Source organism: Myotis lucifugus, unplaced genomic scaffold (assembly GCF_000147115.1).
Source record: "Myotis lucifugus unplaced genomic scaffold, Myoluc2.0 scaffold_66, whole genome shotgun sequence".
Taxonomy (NCBI): domain Eukaryota; kingdom Metazoa; phylum Chordata; class Mammalia; order Chiroptera; family Vespertilionidae; genus Myotis; species Myotis lucifugus.
The window spans coordinates 2800729-2820247 of record NW_005871114.1 but is presented as its reverse complement, the minus strand read 5'-3'; the positions used below and the strand labels follow the sequence as shown (position 1 = coordinate 2820247).

Below are 19519 nucleotides of genomic sequence, written 5' to 3'. Positions count from 1 at the left end.
TGATAATTTAATAAATAATTTTCAGTTCTAGTAACAACTTATAGAAATAATTCTGAAAAACCAAAAATCTTACTCAGTGTTACAAGTGGTAGATCATGAATATTTTGATGGAATTGAAATTTCCGGAGTACAATATTATGACAGTCTCCAGAGATAAATGTGGCTTGTCACTATGGATCCTGATGTCTAGGGCAAATGCCACTACTTCCCAGGTTTCCCAGTCTCCCCACATCTGAATGAAGAGCTGGTATAGCAATGCTCTTTCTTAGCACCTGGATTAAAGTTCTCTTTAGATTGCTCGCCAACTAAAATACAAGCACCATGCAATTTTGGGGGGGTATTTATACTAAAATATTTGTTTATCTGAAATTCAAATTTAGAGTTGGGCTTTCTATTTTCCTTTCAAAATCTGGCAACCTTAGTTAGAGCACTTCTTCTATTCCATCTTACATAATATTTAGTTGCTTTTAGATTGACCCAACACCCATACTCTGTACATATACATCCCAAGTTAATCTCCTTGAGTTAACAAGAAGACTTTATTCTTATTTATTTTTATATTTATCATTTATACACTGCTTTAAATTTCACAAGCATCCCATAAATATTTTAAGTGGAAAATATTAGTACAATGGGAGCCTAAGAGAGAGGCACTTTCCATCTGGAACTGATAGTCCTAGAACGTACCTAGAATGTTTTAGGGGCTAGATTTGAGCTGAATTTGATTTAGGGGGCACAGGGTTAACTTCATAGGTAGGTTACTCAGTCTTTGGCTTAGTGATAACCAGGGAGACACAAGCATGTGGTCCTAGTGATTCAGTGATTCCAACCTCTTAGAACTCAAAGAGGTGTCATTAACTCCAGACTCTTCTGAGACTCTTTGAACTAATCAGAATGTGTTCAGGGATATTATGGTCCTGAAGAACATTGAAAGAGAGCCTCTAATATAACTAAAAATAACTATTCAAGCAAATACTACCAAGTGCTCCTTGCCCCTATGTTCCAAGTTAACGTTCTCTCCTCCTAATGCCTTAGTGTTTTATCAGGCAAATGGTGCCGGAGCTTTCAGCTTTGCAGTTGTCCTAATATTTATTGCATTACTCAGCTTTCTCCGACTTCTGCGCATGGGCCACGAAATTTCAATCGCATTGTACGTGCGTGCCCGCACGTGGTATTTTCGTGTGAAGAGCCACACTCAAGGGGCCAAAGAACCGCATGTGGCTCGCGAGCTGCAGTTTGCCGACCAGGGCCCTAGTGTTTTAGCAGGCAAATGGTGCCGGAGCTTTCAGCTTTGCAGTTGTCCTAGTATTAATTGCATTACTCACCTTTCTCTCCCTCACCTTTTTGTTGTTGTTCTTGTTACTTTTGTTTTGCCTTAGCGCTGCATCAGTTTGGCTATTGGGAATAAGGAGGAGCATGCCATACTTCTCTGTAATTTCTTTTTGTACTTCGGAAAGAAAGCTTTGGTCCTCCTGGGAACCTCAATTTTAGAAGTGAGTGCTGGAGTTAATATTTAAATACTGTAAGTAAAAAGAATTAGCTATCAGCTGCAAGTTTAAAAGACTGCAGCCCCAGTTTTCCATCTTTTCACAAGCTAATTAAGGAATTTTGTGGGCAAGCAATTATTTAAGAGGATAACGTTGGTTCATCAAAAGTTCTACAGTATAAAGGATGACTTCCTTTTGTTTTTCTTCTCTAATAATAGTACTACTTCATGGGGTTACTAGAAATATTAAATCACATAGTAAATATATAGCACTGGGAGAGCACTTACTCATGGTGAGTGCTCAGTAGCGGTGGTGGTGGTGATGTAGCAATAGTTACAGTAGTAGTTGTAGTGGTTGTTAACCACTATCACCACCATTATCTTCAGATGTTTCTAATATTATATTTTAAGATCCTTAAGAAATACCTCTCCCTATTCTCCATTGCTCAGTTTTTACTTGTACAAATGGGCCAGAAATTCATGTTCATATCTGAAATTTTTACAACTTAATTATATACTGTATTCATACCTCCAGAAAGCTGTCTTCATTCTAACTGTTTCTACTTCAAGCTGAATATATTCATCAGTGTCAAAATTTCCAGTCTTGTTTTATGGTTGTTGGTTTTGTTTGGGGTTTTTTCATGATCACATATTTCTCTATATTCCCTTGACAGCTTATTTCTGTGTCACGATTGTGTTAGCTAAAAGCCTATGGTTAATTTCCCCATATGTTCCTGTTGTTGCTCTAAGTGCCGCTAGATGGCAACAAACAATAAACAGTATTTCAGCCAACGATTGCTTTTAGACCTGAGTCAATATCATGGGTGGCACCACTCAGCTCTGTGGTTGAGGTGAAGCCTCCTTTTCACTGTAAAGGAGACGCACACAGTCATAAAGAACAAGAGCTTTGAAGTCAGGGAAACAAGGCTATACAGTGCAGTGTTAAGAGTATGGGTTTGGGGGGCTGGTCAGAGAGGGTTTTAAAACTCAGTAATGCCATTTACTAAGTGTGAGATCTCATCCTTTGCTACTTTCTGAGATTCAGTTATTTCTTCCCCAAACAGGAATAATACCACTACTGTTTCCCTAGACAAGCTCCTTAACCTCTGATTTTTATCTGAAAAATAGTATAATAATCATCCCTACCTCACAGAATTTGGAGTGAATCAAAAGAAGAAAAGTGTTAATTAAAATAATGCTGAGTAGATTATTTGATGCACACAAATACTCAATAAATGGAAAATAGTCATTATTATTATTACCTGAAATTTTTATTCTTTGCTAAGAAATATTGTCACTTCAAAAGGTATGTGCAGAGAAATATCGTAACATAATGACTTTTATTCTTCAAATGGTTTCCTGATCTTGTTCTCAAAATTAATTTAATGGCTTTTTTACTTCACTTGGCTTTTTCAGAGCCTTAGGCCAGTTTCTATTCCCTAACTCTGCTTGGTGCTCACCCCTAGTCTCCTAAGTATATTCTACTCAAAGCAGGGCTGGTTCATATAGCACCATCGTGTGAATTAGGCAACAGTGTCCCAACCCCCATATACTTTCGGACCAGCTGTTGGGAAATCGCTGTGAGGGAACTCCTGCAGGACCATACAGGGCAGCACTGGCTCAGAAGTCCTGTCATTTGCATCCTCATGCCAGCCTGGGCCTAAGGATTTTTGGAGCTCTGGCTTCTTTCCTTTCCAAAAAATTGTAAAGGCCCTGGAAAACGCTTTCAGAAATCAACGAGGTCACATGCTTACATAGTAATTTTCACATTAAAAAGTATGTTAATTACTCAACCAAATGACTTTACCTTCTTTTCCTCATACAGGGGCGTGTAGCTTATGTATTAACTCATGAAACTGATGAATATTTGCTTTGGAATCCATTAACTGGTCAATGTCATAGGCAATTTGACCCATTTTGTCCTTTACAAAGTGTAGACTGTTTGTTTGATGATGGAAATGTAAGTAATGGGGAGAAATCTTACTTTGAGCTATCTCCTTGAGTCAAATCAGTGATCCTCCACCCTGGCTATCCATTGGAATCATATGAAGAACTTTGATAATATATAAAAGTTTAATTAGAATCCCTGGGTTGTGGGGCCAAGAAAATATTTTACCCCTAAAGCTCCCACCCTATAATTCTGTAGTGTCTCCACTGTTGAGAACCAGTGAGCAGTCTAATGCTCATGTAAGCCTGGCATGTCTTTAACTTCTACCTCAGAACCTCCCTTGGCTTCTGCCACTTCACTGGGTAGCAGGACTGTAAAATTTTGCTTCACCTAACCAGCCATGGGCTTTGGGCTCCCAGGGGTCTGTGCTGATTTTATGTTAATGTTTTAATAGGTCTGGTTTAATATTCAACAAAATAGTACACCAATGGCCGTATATTTTGACTATTCAAAGGAAAGTTTCTGGAAACAGCTGCTTCCAAAAAATTTTCAAGGGACACAAGTACAAAGCATACAGGTAAACATATTTTTCCAGGTGTGTCAGTATCAAAGTTACCCTTGGTTCTAATCTTTACTAGTTGTGACAGCTCTTGTTATGTTTATATAGCTGATTGTTTATTGACTTATTTGGCAATATTAATAAAATCGAGTTTTCCCTGCCATCCATCTTGAAAAAATGGGGAAGGAAAGTGGCAGACTCACTGTCTGAGTCTTGGAGGCAGACCAAAGCACAGACCTAAGTTCAGGAACTGACTCAATCACCAGATGGGTCAGCCAGTACACCTGTGACATACCCAGTATCCCTTTATACTCAGTATCCCAAAGTCCATCTCTACAGCTGTTTGAGGGTTGAGGGTTGAGGGTCACGGTGTAGCAGGCTGCAGGCAAGTGAAAAATCCAAAAACTACGAGTTATGAGCCCAGGGGGAGGGAGGGAGATGAGATAAAGAGCAATAGGCAGAAGACATTTTATAGAAGCAGAAACTTGAATGCTCTACCTTGCCCATAACCAGGGAAATACAATTTAAAACATGCATAAATTTGACAAAAATATTTTTAAGTGTGACCATACCAAGTGCTGGCAGAGGCAGAGAAGTGGTGCAGCATACATTACTACAAGCAGTTTAGAAAGCAATATGATATCTGAAAAGTCGAAGATGCTCAACCCTTGATTGCTCCAATTCAACTTCTAAGTATATACCCTATAGGAACTTATCAGGGAGACAAGCACAACAGTGTTTATTACAGAATCGCTTGAAATAGAAAAAAAGGAAACAATTCATCAACTAGAAAATCGCTATATGAGTTGTGAAGTATTCATACTATGAAAACTTCTGTACAACAGGAAAAGAATGTATGAACCAATTTACAATAGTTCCCAACTTGACCGTACATTCATTACATCAGGATCTCTGAGGGAGGGTAGAACCTGCACATCAGTATTATATAAAGCTCCCAGGTGATTCCAATGTGCAACCAGAACCACTGACTCAGAGCCATGTACATCATGAATGAATATTAAAAATGTAATACTAAGCAAAATATAGAAGATGTCAAAGGACACATACAATACAAAGCCATTTACCTGAAGTTTGAAAATTGTATGTTATATATATATATATATATATATATATATATAGAGAGAGAGAGAGAGAGAGAGAGAGAGAGAGATGTAGTAGTAGTATAAAAGCATTTATAAGAAAGATAAATACCAAATTTAATTTAAAGGTTCCTTTTGGGGAAATAAAAAAAGGAATGAAATCAGAGAGAGGTACACAGTACTTCAAGTTTATCTGTACTGTTTTACTTCTTTTTGAAAAATCTAAATCATACATGAGGGAATGCAAAAGATTATATAAAACTAGGTTGTAGGTATGTTGTGTGGATGTAGATTACATTAATCTCTGTGCTTGTCTGTATATTTGAGACAGTTTACAATATCAGAAAGAATTCATGGTCGTTTGGGGGAAAAGATCAAATAGTACCAAAGCATACAAAGTGATGAGTTTCGCCCGATCTGGTTTGGCTCAGTGGATAAAACTTGGCCTGTGCACCGAAGGGTTCTGAGTTCAATTCCAGTCAAGGGCACGTACTTTGGTTGCAGGCTCCTCCTTGTCCTAAGGCCCTAGGCCAGTGATGGCGAACCTATGACACGCGTGTCAGAGGTGACACGCGAACTCATTTTTTTTGGTTGATTTTTATTTGTTAAATGGCATTTAAATATATAAAATAAATATCAAAAATATAAATCTTTGTTTTACTATGGTTGCAAATATCAAAATATTTCTATATGTGACACTGCACCAGAGTTAAGTTAGGGTTTTTCAAAATGCTGACACGCTGAGCTCAAAAGGTTCGCCATCACTGCCCTAGGCCCTGGTTGGGGGCGTGCAGGAGGCAACCTATTGATGTGTTTCTCTCACATCAATATTTCTCTCTCTCTTTCCCTCTCTCTTCCACTCTCTCTAAAAATCAACGGAAAAATATTATCGAGTGAAGATTAAAAAACAAATTTAAAAAAAGAGAGATGAATTTCTCTCCCCTTCCACATCTTTTTCCCATTGTGCATCCTTCTAAACATTCTCCATGCAGCTACAAGCATATATTTATATGCTTTATATATGTATATATGTATAAATACACATATATTTATATATTTCCTGTTTATAAAGTTATTTTAAAGAGGGGAAATGTGCTTATCTCTCTTGAGAAAACCACATTTACAGCGTCCACAGGCCATATCTTGCTTTTCCCATCCCAATGCCGTGAGTGAGGCTTTATTGTCTTCTAGGAGAGAATGATATATTTAGAGATGAGGGGTTTTTTTTTATTACTATTTATCATTCCATTATTCATTCAGGTAATATTTGTTGAATGCCTGCTATGAACCAGCGCTATGTTAGGTATGGCTACCACAGGGAGAAATGTCTCAGTATTCTTGGGACTCGTGTTCTAGAGAAAGAAACAGCAGGAAACGAGCACTTTCGGTGCAGAGTGATAAGTGCTATCACAGAAACGAATGTGCATTGGAAGGCATATAGCAGGGGGCCTGATGGGAAGGAGAGGTGCAGGGGCTTCCTGGGGGGCGGGGAAGTGATGATCAGCACAGTGAGGAAGGGGGAGCAGGAGCTGGCCTAGAACCATCAGGGAAGAGAATGGTCCCCGCAGAGAGCAGGAACAGCAGGCATGAAGAGGTGCAGTAGCTAGGCGCTGTCAGGAAGCTGAAAGGCCAGCTTGGCTGCTGCCAGGGAGCGAGCAGAGAGGAGCTCAGGGGTGAGCGGAGTCCTGGTAGGGATTTGGGCCTTTATCCTCAGGGCAATCAGAAATTAACATTATCAAGGCAAGGGCTGCCATAATCAAAGTTGTGTTTTTAAAAGCCACTCTGCCTCAGAGAGGAATCTAAACCTTTTGCAAGTTGAATCGATAAATGTAAAACTCATAGTTGCCTAAATCTCTACTGATTTCTTGCCCTTGATCTTCTGCCTTACCACACACACATCACAATACTCCTATCTATAGTGAACACTATGTTTATTATCACAATTGAGAACACAAATTTGAGTGTGCATAATGAGGATGTGGGGGTTAAGAGATGAGTTAACAAGAAAGTCTTCTTGAAGTTTTAAAGGATATGAATTCCCTGAAAGAAAGGGGTCTTTGCCAGAAAAAGAAAGTGGATTAACACCCATAAATCTGTCAAGTCAATGTAGCCCAGGCCTCTTTCCCAGGTCTGAAGGGGACCTAACTAATCCATAAATTGCCTGGATTGGGGGTTGGGAAAGAGGGAGGAGGGGGTGGGGAGAGGGACATGGGTTGGAGGGGCAGACAGTGGTTGGTGACAGCAATCAGGGAATTCAGTCCCCTGTCCTGTCTGGAATAGTTGGTGGCCCCTGCAAGGTGATGCTGGATTTCATACTTTCTCCAGTCTCTCCCATCTCCTGCCATGTTCCTCCCCTATTTCCTCATCTAGTGGTTCTCCAACCATGGCAGGCATCAGAACCACCTGGAGGGCTTGTTGAAACACGAATTGCTGGGCCTTATCCTCAGAGTTTCTGATTCAGTGGGTCTGAGGTGGGGGCAGAGAATCTGAATCTCTAATTCAGATCATCACCTGACAGACTGAGCCTTCTCAAATCACTCCTGAAATTTTCTAGGACCTAGTGGCCTAACAAGTGTTGCCCCCTTTTTAAATCACAACCTTCATTCCACTCATGAGGGAGAAACATCTGTTCCTGTCTCTCCATCTGCCTCCATGTCTCAGCTCAGAAATACCCAAAGTAAAAACTGTAAATTCAGCACTTTCCTCTAATCCATGTGAGCCCTGCAGGGAGGGGAGAGCTGGGTTTAGGGTGGGGGTGGGGTACACTTGAGAAATCCTGTCCTCCCCCCTGCAAATCCTACTGGTGGGGGAAACATGGTAGAGCATTGCTCTCTGCTATAGGTGGGATGCCTGAGGAACGGTTTGGAGACAGGGGAGATTGAAATGGACTGTGTATCTGTGTGTGTGTGTGTGTGTGCGCGCGCGCGCACAAAAACCTGGCTCTTGCCAGGTGAAAGAAGCAAATACACAAAGAATAAAGATGATAAACCATGTTAAAGGACTGATAACAATAATATCTGATATTTATTGAGCAATATGTGCCAGGTTCTACATGTATTACTTTATTTTAAAATTGTCACAAACCCCCAGAGAAGTAGGAACTATTATTGTCCCTCTTTTAAAGAAGAGGGTCCTAATATGAGGTGACAGGAGAAGATTTGACTTTGAGTGGTGGCCACACAGTACTATATATAGATTTTGTAACATAGAAATCCACACATGAAACCTATATGTTTATATTGACCATATCACCCCAATCAATTTAATAAATAAATAATAAATTTTGAAGTGATTTTAAATAAAATTTAAAAAAAGACATGGTGACTGAAACTCAGACAGCTTAAGTACCTTCACCAAGGTCACAGTTAATAATTGGAAGATACCTGTGCAGCTGCCAAAGATTATCAGTAATAATCATGCCAAATGCTTGTTGGAATAAATGAATGGGGGCAGCAGATTTGTCTTACCCATGAAAAACCTATTTTGTGAATCCATCTCCCCTCCTATGCTCTGATGAAGTAGTTACAAAATCAAAGAAAATACTGTGATCTATGTTACCTTTGTGCCTCTGTGATTCTGGCTTTTCACCACATGAGAGAGGTTTGGGTTCCCTGTCATTATAGTTAGCACTACAGATGTGACTGTGATGGAAAATTGGTCTCCCTAGAATCTTCTCTAACTTTCAGTTGTCTTTATTTCAGCCTGAAGAAATCATTTATTCTGATACTAATAAAAGCATGGTAGATGATCTAAAGAACAGGTATGATCTGTAAAATTATATTAGGATTACCAGGTTTTCTCCCTAATCTCTCATTCAGCCACCTTTTTTAAAAAAAATTTTTATTAGAGTTTATTTGAGCCAAACTAACAACATATGTTGAGTAGTAAGACCTTAAATACTCCCTCAGCTACCTTTTTAAAAAATATATATTTTTATTGATTTCAGAGAGGAAGGGAAAGGGAGAGGGAGAGAGTGATAGAAACACCAATGATGAGATGTTTGGCTGCCTCCTGCATGCCTCCCACTGGGGACCAAGCCTGCAACCCAGCATGTGCCCTGATCAGCAATCGAACTGTGACTTCCTGTTTCATAGGTTGGTGCTCAACCACTGAGCCACACCATCCGGGCTCATTCAGCCACCTTATAGTCTTCTTGTTACTGGTCCATAGATCAAATGCTGAACACTTCAAAAAGCCAAAAGTCAAATTGTCAGAGTTTGGAGTAAAGAAAGGTTTATTGATTGAGAGAGAAGGTGCCAACCGAGAAGACGGGAGCCCTAGTAGTTTCTCAAATCCATTTTAAGAAAGTACAGAGTTCAGGCTTCTTTTATGTCAAGGGAAGGGGAAATGGAGGGGCAAGAGGTGGTTGACAACCAACTGCAGACATCTGGGTACCAGCAGGAGTCTGAGGAAGACTAAAAAATGTCTAAATCTCTTTGTTCCCAGACTATTGACCCAGCTGATGAATCCAGTCTTGAGGCTCCTGCAAATGTTTAATAAACAATCGTTATTTTTGTACACATTTCCCCTATCTCTACTGGAGAGGCACCTCTGGCAAGGGGCTGTTTTTGTAAAAACTCAAGCTGCAAGCAGAATTCCTCTCATGATTAGCATGTCTATATGCAAGAACACAGCAGGCTTGAACAAGATGGAGTCAGAGAAGTTGAGCATTTCACTCTGTCACACTCTAAACCAGTCTCTCCAAATACCTATTAGATTTAACCACAGAAGCATGAAATGGAGATTGTAATAATTATTTCCATTGAGTCAACTCCTCTGCCATCCCAGATGCTCCTTGAAATGACAGGCAAAGTTAAAAATGGTTGCCTCTGATAAATATTGTAGGCTACTGTTGGGAAGTTCTCAACACAGACACCTGTTGAGCCTATAGTAATAATGCTCTAGCTCAGCAGTTCTCAACCTGTGGGTCGCGACCCCTTTGGCGGTTCAACGACCCTTTCACAGGGGTCGCCTAAGACCATCCTGCATATCAGATATTTACATTACGATTCATAACAGTAGCAACATTACAGTTATGAAGTAGCAACGAAAATAATTTTATGGTTGGGTCACAACATGAGGAACTGTACTTAAAGGGCCAGAAGGTTGAGAACCACTGCCTAGCTAATACTTCTTGAAAGGACATGACGGTACATGGCCCACAACTTGGTAAAAATATCCAAAGTGGGTGGTAGAAACATCAATATCGTCTCTCCTGGACTCTCGCCCTTACACACACACACACACACACACACACACACACACACGCACCCTAAGTTGTTGTTCAGTCAAGCCCAGAGGGCCACAATCTTTGCAGCAGGCCTTTCCTACTCCAGATGTGTCAGAAGCTTCTAGATCTGACTGCCTCCAGTGACTCATGCTGACATAGCAGGCTGGCATGTTAGCCACTGCCAACTAATCAAAACAGAACATGACACAAACCATTTTGACACTCTCTTCTTTTACTGCCACATAATGCCCACCGCATATCCCCCCCCTTCTTTTCCAATTCTTAAAAAAAAAGGAAGAAATGCAATTGGGAAATGGTTTCCAACTTCTGGTTTTCATCAGAATTGCTTCCTGAACTATTTAAATATACAGGTGTCAGGGTCCCAGACCAGACCTATTGAATCCATATCTGGAGGTGAACGTTTTGATAAAGTTCTACAGGTGATTCTGATGCCTAGCCACTAATGAGTTAGTAAACTCCAAACTACTTAGTTACACTGAAGACTCAGCCAAGGGGGACTCCCAGCAGCTTCTTCTGTAGCATACACTGGTTCTACACAGAGGACAGGTTTCCCAGGAGGGCCCCATCAACCATACCCCACCTCTCTCCCTTCCTGGAACAGTTCATCACCAGGCATTGTTTTGGGGGCGGGGTATACAGGCAAAAATCCCCACCCTTATGGAGTGTACATTGTTTTGGGGAAACTGATCATCATACTTACCAATCCAGTGACTCATTTCCTCCCAACTCTGCTTACTCAATTAACTGATCTAATAAACATATCCCTGCTAACTTGACCCAGACCAGATATCTGAACTTTTGTAAAGGCAGCCTCTTGGAAACCCAGTGTCTTATGTCAAAGGAGGGTCTTGGAGAATAAGGATGTCAATCCAGTAATCAGACAGTCAAATCATACCTGGTAGGTAGCAGCCTACACATAGGTAACTGGAAAAGAGATGTGCCTTTGACATCTTATTGCTGGATACCCCGGGAAGCTTCTTGCCTTCCCAAGCCAAGCAAGAGCCTGCTTCTTCCAGACTTGATTAATGTGAATGATGCAGATATTCCTAGCCATAGAAGTCTGGTTTCCTCCTAAATAAAAAAAATGTATCATCCTCATGCTTGAGTAAAAGTTTAAAGTGACAAAACTCTTCTCACATTTGTCATAAATATAATCATTGTAGGATTGAAAGGACTCTAAAATGTAAAATTATGGAATGGCGACCTAAGCAGCCAACACGTTGGAATCGACAATGTACTTCTATTTTGCGACACATTCTTCCTAAGCTAGAACTTGGCACTGAAAGATTTGTTTCCTCTGAAGAAGAGAGTGAATTTGAAAGACTATTACAATTTTATTGGGTTTGTATATGATGTAATACACTAATGTCATTTGTTTTATCTATGTTGTTAATTGCCAGGTAATAGTAATCTTAAATATCTCTGAAATGCCTATCTTGATCCTAGATGATAGATGCTATGTCATTCAAATGCATTTATTTATAGACCAAGAAATGTAAAATATAGTGAACAGCTCTTACTATGGCCACATTGCATGATGTTTCCTTGAATCAGTCTTATGTTGTATGATATGTAAACCACAAACTTTGGAAAGAGATGCCCAAAAGAAAACCACCTGCAACTGAGAAACTAAAAAATGGTCTCTAGATGGTAATAATAGAATGGATTTCCTGTCCTTGGTTCTGGGCAAGAGGACTCCAGGCAAGCTTTAATATCTTCTATGTTCAAATTACTCTCAAATTTATACATCCTCAGCTTCTCTCCTGACTTCTCTTATATATTTGCCAACACATATGACATCATCCTAGATGATAAAAAGCCATCTAAAACTCATCAAGTCCATAACCAAGCATGGTGGGCACTTGATATATTATTAGAATCCTCCCTTTTCTTCCCCTACCCTACCCCTGGTTCTGGGAATCCTCATACCTCCTCCTCCCTATGAACTGATCCAGTGGGTTTTCAAAATGCCCAGCCTCCCAAGAGTGAGATTTCTACCCCCTGCCATCTCATAGAATATGGCTCCTCTGAGAGAAGGAAAGGAAGGAATCCATTGGGATGTGAGTACTTAGGTTGCCAGGGAAGGATCTGCAGTCACTATTCAAGAATAGGGAAGAAGTTGTTTTGTTTTGCTTAAAAAAAAAGAGTAAACTGATAAGCAAAATATAGTTAAATATATGGCAGGGTTTAAAACCTGGAGTTCCTTTGTAAAATTATCTGACTACTTAATAACACACCATCATAAACCTGGACTAAATCCTGTAGCTAGGGTTCAAATCCTGTCTCAACCACTCACTAGCTTTGACCAAGTTATCTAACTTCTCTACATTTTTTACCCCATTGGGCAAGATAGACAGGAATAAAAATAATTATCTGACTTGTGGTTGCAAAGGTGAGGATAAAGTGAGGTAATATTTATCCTAGCATCCAGCAAATGTTTGTATATGTTAACCATTATTTGTATTCTATGTGCCCAGGCATTGTGCTAGGTACTGGGGTTGTACATTCACAGAGACTATGGGCTAGACCAGCTGTGGGCAAACTACGGCCCGCGGGCCGGATCCAGCCCGTTTGAAATGAATAAAACTAAAAAAAAAAAAAAAAAAAAAAGACCGTACCCTTTTATGTAATGATGTTTACTTTGAATTTATATTAGCAAATGTTTGTATATGTTAACCATTATTTGTATTCTATGTGCCCAGGCATTGTGCTAGGTACTGGAGTCAAAAAGTTTGCCCACCCCTGGGCTAGACTGACCAGAAAACATGTACGTAATTGCAACATATTTTATTATGTAAGCTAAGGAAGGACAGTGTACTATGCAACCATATAGAAAGAGCATGTGAACTGATTTAAGGATCAGGGAAAGCCTCCTGACATAAACAATCTCTGAGGCCTGAAGGAGGTTTATGATTTGTCTTAGATAATTTTACATAGGTCTGTGTTCCATTACCCTTTAATGCTGTCACACAGTTACCAGTTAATAAATATAAATGGAATAATTGTTAAATAAATTCTTCCAAAATGCTCACTTAAATCCCTCATTTGTAAGACCAAGTGATTTCCTTGTTGGCAGTTTGCTATTCTAGAAAGAGGGCAAGTATGTGGAATGCTAAGTGTGCAGGCTCTGGCCGCAGACAACCTGGCTCTGGTCCTCTCTGTAAAGTAGGGATTACAATAGAACATACCATATAGGGTTGTTTGAGGATTAAATATGTATATGAAGCATTTAGCACTGTACCTGGAAATTAGTAAGCAAGCACAAAATTACTATTATTTTATGATCCCAGTTTCTTTGAGGCTTCTGTGATCTTTTTGCATAAAATCACTTACATGATTGTAATGTGGGTTTACATGTTATTGTCTTTTGGTCCAGATTGCAGGATTTCCTATCCAGATGCCATACACTAATGTACAGACAGTGATTGATGCCATGTATCAAACTGGAATCCACTCCTCGGAATATCCCCAGACAGAATTTGCTCTCGCCGTATACATTCACCCATACCCAAACAACATATTATCTGTGTGGGTCTATTTGGCTTCTTTAACTCGGCGACAGTGAAAAGGAAGAAGGGAAAGGGAAAAGTTGTACTCTGGGCTCTCAGACCAGAAGCAGCCAGAACTTTTCTGGTACTTTGGGATTTTGCTACCTCTCCTCCAGTCTAGCCAAGTGTGAACCCACTTTTTGGTTCACTTAAAGAGCTGGGCACCATCGAAACTCACTCCCTGAGTCCTTGAGGATGAGTCTCGATGACCTCTTCACCAGACACCTCTTCAAGGAAGACCCTGTCGGAAGTCTGGTGGCCTTGGATTTTATCCTGGGAAAGAAGCAATTCTGGCCTCTTTCTGTAAAGTCCGTGTTTCTCAAATTGTGGGCCTCATTTACCTCCATCAAAATCATCTGGAGAGCCCTGTTGAAAATGCAAATTCCCAAACCCCACTCAAGGCCTACTGAGTCAGAGCTGCTGGGAGTGGAGCTCTAGAATCTACAGTATTTTAAACAACCTCCCCAGGTAATTCTGATGACCTGTTAAGGGTGGTCTGCCTTACAGAATGTTATAATAATGAAAGTGAGGCTGGTGTGTTTGATGCTGGATCTGATGCAATTCCAAGTAGAAGTTATTCAAATAGAAACCCCAAGGTCATTGTCTCTCATAAGATAATGATTTCACTGGTGAAGAAAAACAGGAAAACCTGCTATGTTGGGTTGAGGGCTGAAGTCAGCTTCTGGGGCTTCTCAACTTGGGATGCTACTGATGTGAAGTCCTTTCAGCTCCATATATGTGTAAGGGATTCCCAGGAAGCTAATGTGCTTTCCTGATTCTGTGAAAAAGGGACAAAGTGGTTGTACCAAATCTCAGGGCTCCTTTTTCCTTAGTGAACAGCTCCCCATTATGCACCTGGCACTTTTCCTGCCGCTTTCTTTCCCCAGGGGTGGCCCCAAGGAGCCCATGGAGATCCTAGGAGCCCCTGGAGAAAGAGTGGTCAGGGATCTAAGTAGGAAGCACTGTACTTTCTGGTAGTTTTTTATTGTTCTGTGCTTCATTGAGAAAGGGTATTTATACAGATTACTTAAATGTTCTATAACAACTTGCTTAAAAATATCAAAGGATACAGATTTTCAAAGTTTGAGGAGAGTAGTTTTATATGAGGGTAGGGTAAGAGAAAGAAAATTCACCTCTTGAATTGCAGGAGCACTGGAGCTTCTTGGGACACTCCCACAAGCAGAGAGCAGGGACCCCCAAACTCATCCTCAGGGATCCTTCAATTTATATCCTCTTCATAATACACCTGCATAGGCTGGTGCTAGAAAAGACCTTGTTTATTGGCAGAGATATTAGTCTTAGACCAAACTTGAGATTGATAAAAAAGAAATGTAGGGGTATGGGTGAAAGAATGCCTTATTCTCCAATGTTAAAACCTAGCTATGCACAAGAAATCTGATTAAAATTTTTGTTTTTATTTGAACAGTTGTGTTTAAATTATATACGAAGTTTTGTTATTAGCAAGTCTCTTACTTTGATTGGGTAGCACAAGATGGTATCTATGGAAAGACAAGGTTCCCAAAGAAATGCTGCATTCATGCAGTTCATTTCCGTGGCACTTAGAATGTTTATATAGCTATTTTATTAGTTGTTTATGGTTTTAGAATTGATAGGCCACGTAAGAGTAAGGTAGAAAGTGTTCATAGACAAGCACAGAGGCCTTTTTCTGTGTTATATGCATTTTTAACCTGTGTACTGTATGTTTCTTAACTAAATTTTTTTCCTGAAAATTGTGTAATTGCAATGAATCATTTTTCATTTAAAAAATAAATTTTAAATGTAACATATAATTTTAAAGTTCTTTAAATAATTCCACAAATAATTGTAGAGCATTTTTATGTACCAGACACTCCAGAACGTAGTTATGTATTATCATATCATGTATTATGTACTGTATATAATTGTCTATGCTATACTTTTATACAACTGACAGTGCAGTAGGTTTACTCAAACATGTGAATAATGAGTTGCTCGAGGAAGTTATGACAGCTATGACATCACTAGATGATAGGAATTTTTCAGCTCCATTATAATCTTATGGGACCACTGTAATATATGTGGTCCATCATTGACTGAAATGCCATTATGCAGCACGTGACTGTGTATGTATAAAGAGATTTTTATTATAAAGAACTGGCTACGAGATTATGGAAGCTAAGAAGTCCCAAGATCTTCAGTTGACAACCTGGAGACTCAGCCAATGGTATAATTTCTAGTCTGAAAGCTGGCAGTCTTAAAATTCACAAAGTGCTATTATATTAGTTTGAGTCTAAAGACCCAAAAGACCTATGTTTCATCTCAAAGCAATCAGGCAGAAGGAGTTCCCTCTCACTCACAGAAGGATCAGCCTTTTTGTTGCATTCAGGCCTTCAACTTATTGAATGAGGGCCACTCACATTAGGGAGGTGTGATATTGTGATATAATAAATATATATTTGATCTTTGTCCCCAGTTCCTGACATGAGAATTTTCCCCATTTCCTGAATCAGGGTTCTAAAATCCTTGGAATGTTCTGAGGGATAGGTTTGAGAGGTGTTATCTACTGATATTCATAATAAGTCTCTTCAAGCACACCTGAGTTTATGCTAATAAGGTGACTCTTGGTGGACCCCTAGATAGCTTCAGGATGGGGGCTTCTCCATGTAGGCTCTGGACATTACCTTATACCACCTCCCTATTCCCTTGGCAGAAAATTAGAGGGTTCTGCTTGGAGGAAATTACTTATCAAAGAGAAAAGATTTGGGGTGGGGGCCTCCCAACCTAGGGATTCCTGAGAATCTCTTAATCTTACAGTGAATCCTGTCATTCAATAAGCCCTATTCATGTACTCAGAGATTATAATCATCTTTTTAATGCCCCACTTGTAAATTTGAACTGACAGCCAAGGATCACCACATATCTGAGGAAATCCTCTAATATAGGAATCAAACATTATAACAAAAGAAACCATGATGAAACAATGAATGCAGAGAGAAGAAAAATTGACTTAAAAGAAAACTTTAATATCTTTACAATAACAGAAATATATCTGTAACAAGAACAGGAAGCTATATATAAAAAAAATCTGAGACCATAAAAGAACTGTTGGAAAATAGTAGAAACTTTAAACCCAATTTTTAAAAATCCAGAAAATGTGTTTGTATTGAAAGTTGTGGAAATCTCCCCCAAAAGAGAACAAAAGGACAAAGAAAGGAATAATAGGCAGACAAAAAGAAGAAATTTAGATTAGCTTAGGACATCCAAAATATGAATCATATGAGTTCCAAAGAGTGTGAAATAAGAAAATGGGGGAGAGAAAATTATGAAATTCCAGATAATCTCCCAAACAGAATATGTAAGTCTCAGAATAAAAGGCCCCACTGAGTACTTAGAATTATGAATGAAAAATGACCCACACCAAAATACATCATTGTAAAACCAGTCACCAAGAACATAGAGGAATCCAGACAGAATAGGTTTCAGGTTTCTTATAAAATAAGAATCAGCCCAGCTGCAGTGGCTCAGTGGTTGAGCATCGACCTATGAACCAGGGAGTCATGGTTTGATTCCCGGACAGGGCATATGCCCAAGTTTTGGGCTCGATCCCCGGTCTTGCAGGAGCCAGCTCATCAATGAGCCTCTCTCCATCATTGATGTTTCTCTCTCTCCCTCTCCCTTCCTCTCTGAAATCAATAATAATATATTAAAAATAAATAAGGATCAGAACAATATCTGAAGCAAATCCAAAAAACAGAAAAATTTTTGAACAAATATCTCCCAGTGAATAACATCTTCAAAATAGAAACCATGAAAAACAACCTATCTATTTACACAATGATTAGTCTGTGACCCATTTTTCTGAAAGGGTTCTTAAACCCTGGACATTTAAGTTATTGAGAAGCCAAATTATTGTTATAAAGTTGCATAGTGCACATGAATTGAAACCTGAGGAGGTGGGTACTCTTTAAATGCCATTATAAATAGCCTGGAGCTTTCAGCCTGTGTCCATCTCCTCTCTAGGGAAATCCTGCAACTGAGATAGGCCGGGTCAGCCTTTCCCTAGACAATGCTGGGCTAGGCTGGGCTCTGCCAACTTCTGCTTCTGAGTTTCCCTTGTCTTGCCATTGGTTCCTGCAGCCCTGCTCTTCTGCACGTAAGCATGGTCTCACATATCTGCTGCTGTCCTTCAAGTGTATGATGTCATTGTCAAGTTCATGTAACATACATTCATCACTTTATGGTAGTTCTTTATCGTGTGACTTTTGGAACAAAAGATTCTAACTAAAAGGGGTAGGGTTCTATGGTTTATTTTTTTAATATTAAAAGAGATTGATTACATTTTCAGAAAGATGAGGATCACTGTCCTGGGTTGACTATCCACTTCTGTTATGATATTTCACCAAGCAGGTTAAAATACAGTTGATTAGATGTCTGCTCATCACATTTTAGGTCCCACATTGCCTTATTTTTTTAAAAAAAAATATATATTTTTTATTGATTTCAGAGAGGAAGAGAGAGGGAGAGAGAAACATCAACAATGAGAGAGAATCATTGATCAGCTGCCTCCTGCATGCCCCACACTGGGGACCAAGCCTGCAACCTGGGCATGTGCCCTGACGGGGAATCTAACGGTGACTTCCTGGTTCATAACTCCACGCTCAACCACTGAGCCATGCCAGCCGGGCCACATTTCCCTAATTGACGTTGGAGTGTTTCCACACTTCGGTAGTTTCCTGATTTAGGACCACAGGTGGTTAATGACATCCACTATGGGACTGACCAACTAGGTTACTAAAGGTAATCTTTCTTTTCAAAGCTTTTAGGAGTCTCTAAAGCAAGGAAATAAGGGGAAGAGATTATTCAGGTTTCTAGAAGGAGGAGTAGGTTTTAAGATGGAATTTAAAGGACAGCAGAGTTTGACAAGAGAAAACGCTTGAGGGACTTTCGAAATGACCAAATCACATATGGAGGACCGGATGATTCCCACTAAGCAGCCATAGGATGTAAGGGACTGCTGTGAGATGAAGCCTTCTGAATCCATGCTGTAAGGATTGTTGGTGGTGGCTTTTTGGTTAATCCTCACCCGAGGATATTTTCTCCATTGATTTTGGAGAGAGTGGAAAGGTGGGTGGGGGGGGCGGGGTGAGAGACCGAGAGTAACAGCTGAGAGAGACACATCAATTGGGTGTCTACCGCAGGCGCCCCGACGGGGGCTGGGGGTTGAACTTGGAACCCAGATACATGGCCTTGACCAGGAACACCAACCCGAGACCCTTCGGAGCTCGGGGCCACGCTCCCACCACGGAGCCACCCCGACCAGGGGGCCTGTGAGCGGTTTTAAACGCCACTCTGAGGCTCGGCCATCACTCTGCCAGCGTGGGGAGCCATGGAGGGTTCTCTGCAGGTGAGTGGCATGACCGTGCGGGACCGAGGACCGACGCTGCCCTTTTCCCGGTGCTCTCCTTCGCCCTCTGTCCACCGCTCGGGCTGGCTTCCGCGGGGAGGTGTGGGGCCTGGGCCGTGCGGGGCGCGGGTTCTCGCCGGGCCGGCCAGGGATGCTGCGGGGCGCGACGCCGGCGGGCGAGCCGTCACTCGGCGCGGCACCTGGGCCCGGCCGGCCGCCGATTGGACGGCTCGGGGTGACCCCGCTGTATCGCGAGACAGAGATTGGCAGCGGCGGCCGCATGTGCCCGCGCGCTGGCTTGTAC

At 40.6% G+C, this 19519-nt stretch overlaps 1 protein-coding gene across 3 annotated transcripts in view; it reads left to right on the top strand.

Annotated features, from left to right (window-relative positions):
- The window catches only part of CC2D2B (coiled-coil and C2 domain containing 2B), a 61348-nt gene extending 47499 nt beyond the window's left edge, over positions 1–13849 (top strand). For 2 of the 3 annotated variants that reach the window (XM_023754925.1, XM_006090046.3), the window contains 6 exons: positions 1380–1493; positions 3312–3446; positions 3829–3951; positions 8735–8793; positions 11448–11625; positions 13661–13849. In XM_023754925.1, the coding sequence (XP_023610693.1) occupies positions 1380–1493; positions 3312–3446; positions 3829–3951; positions 8735–8793; positions 11448–11625; positions 13661–13849 (798 nt within the window). The remainder of the gene's footprint in view (positions 1–1379; positions 1494–3311; positions 3447–3828; positions 3952–8734; positions 8794–11447; positions 11626–13660) is intronic. The other variant, XM_014456982.2, reaches the window with a different exon arrangement.
- Positions 13850–19519: the final 5670 nt, after the last annotated feature.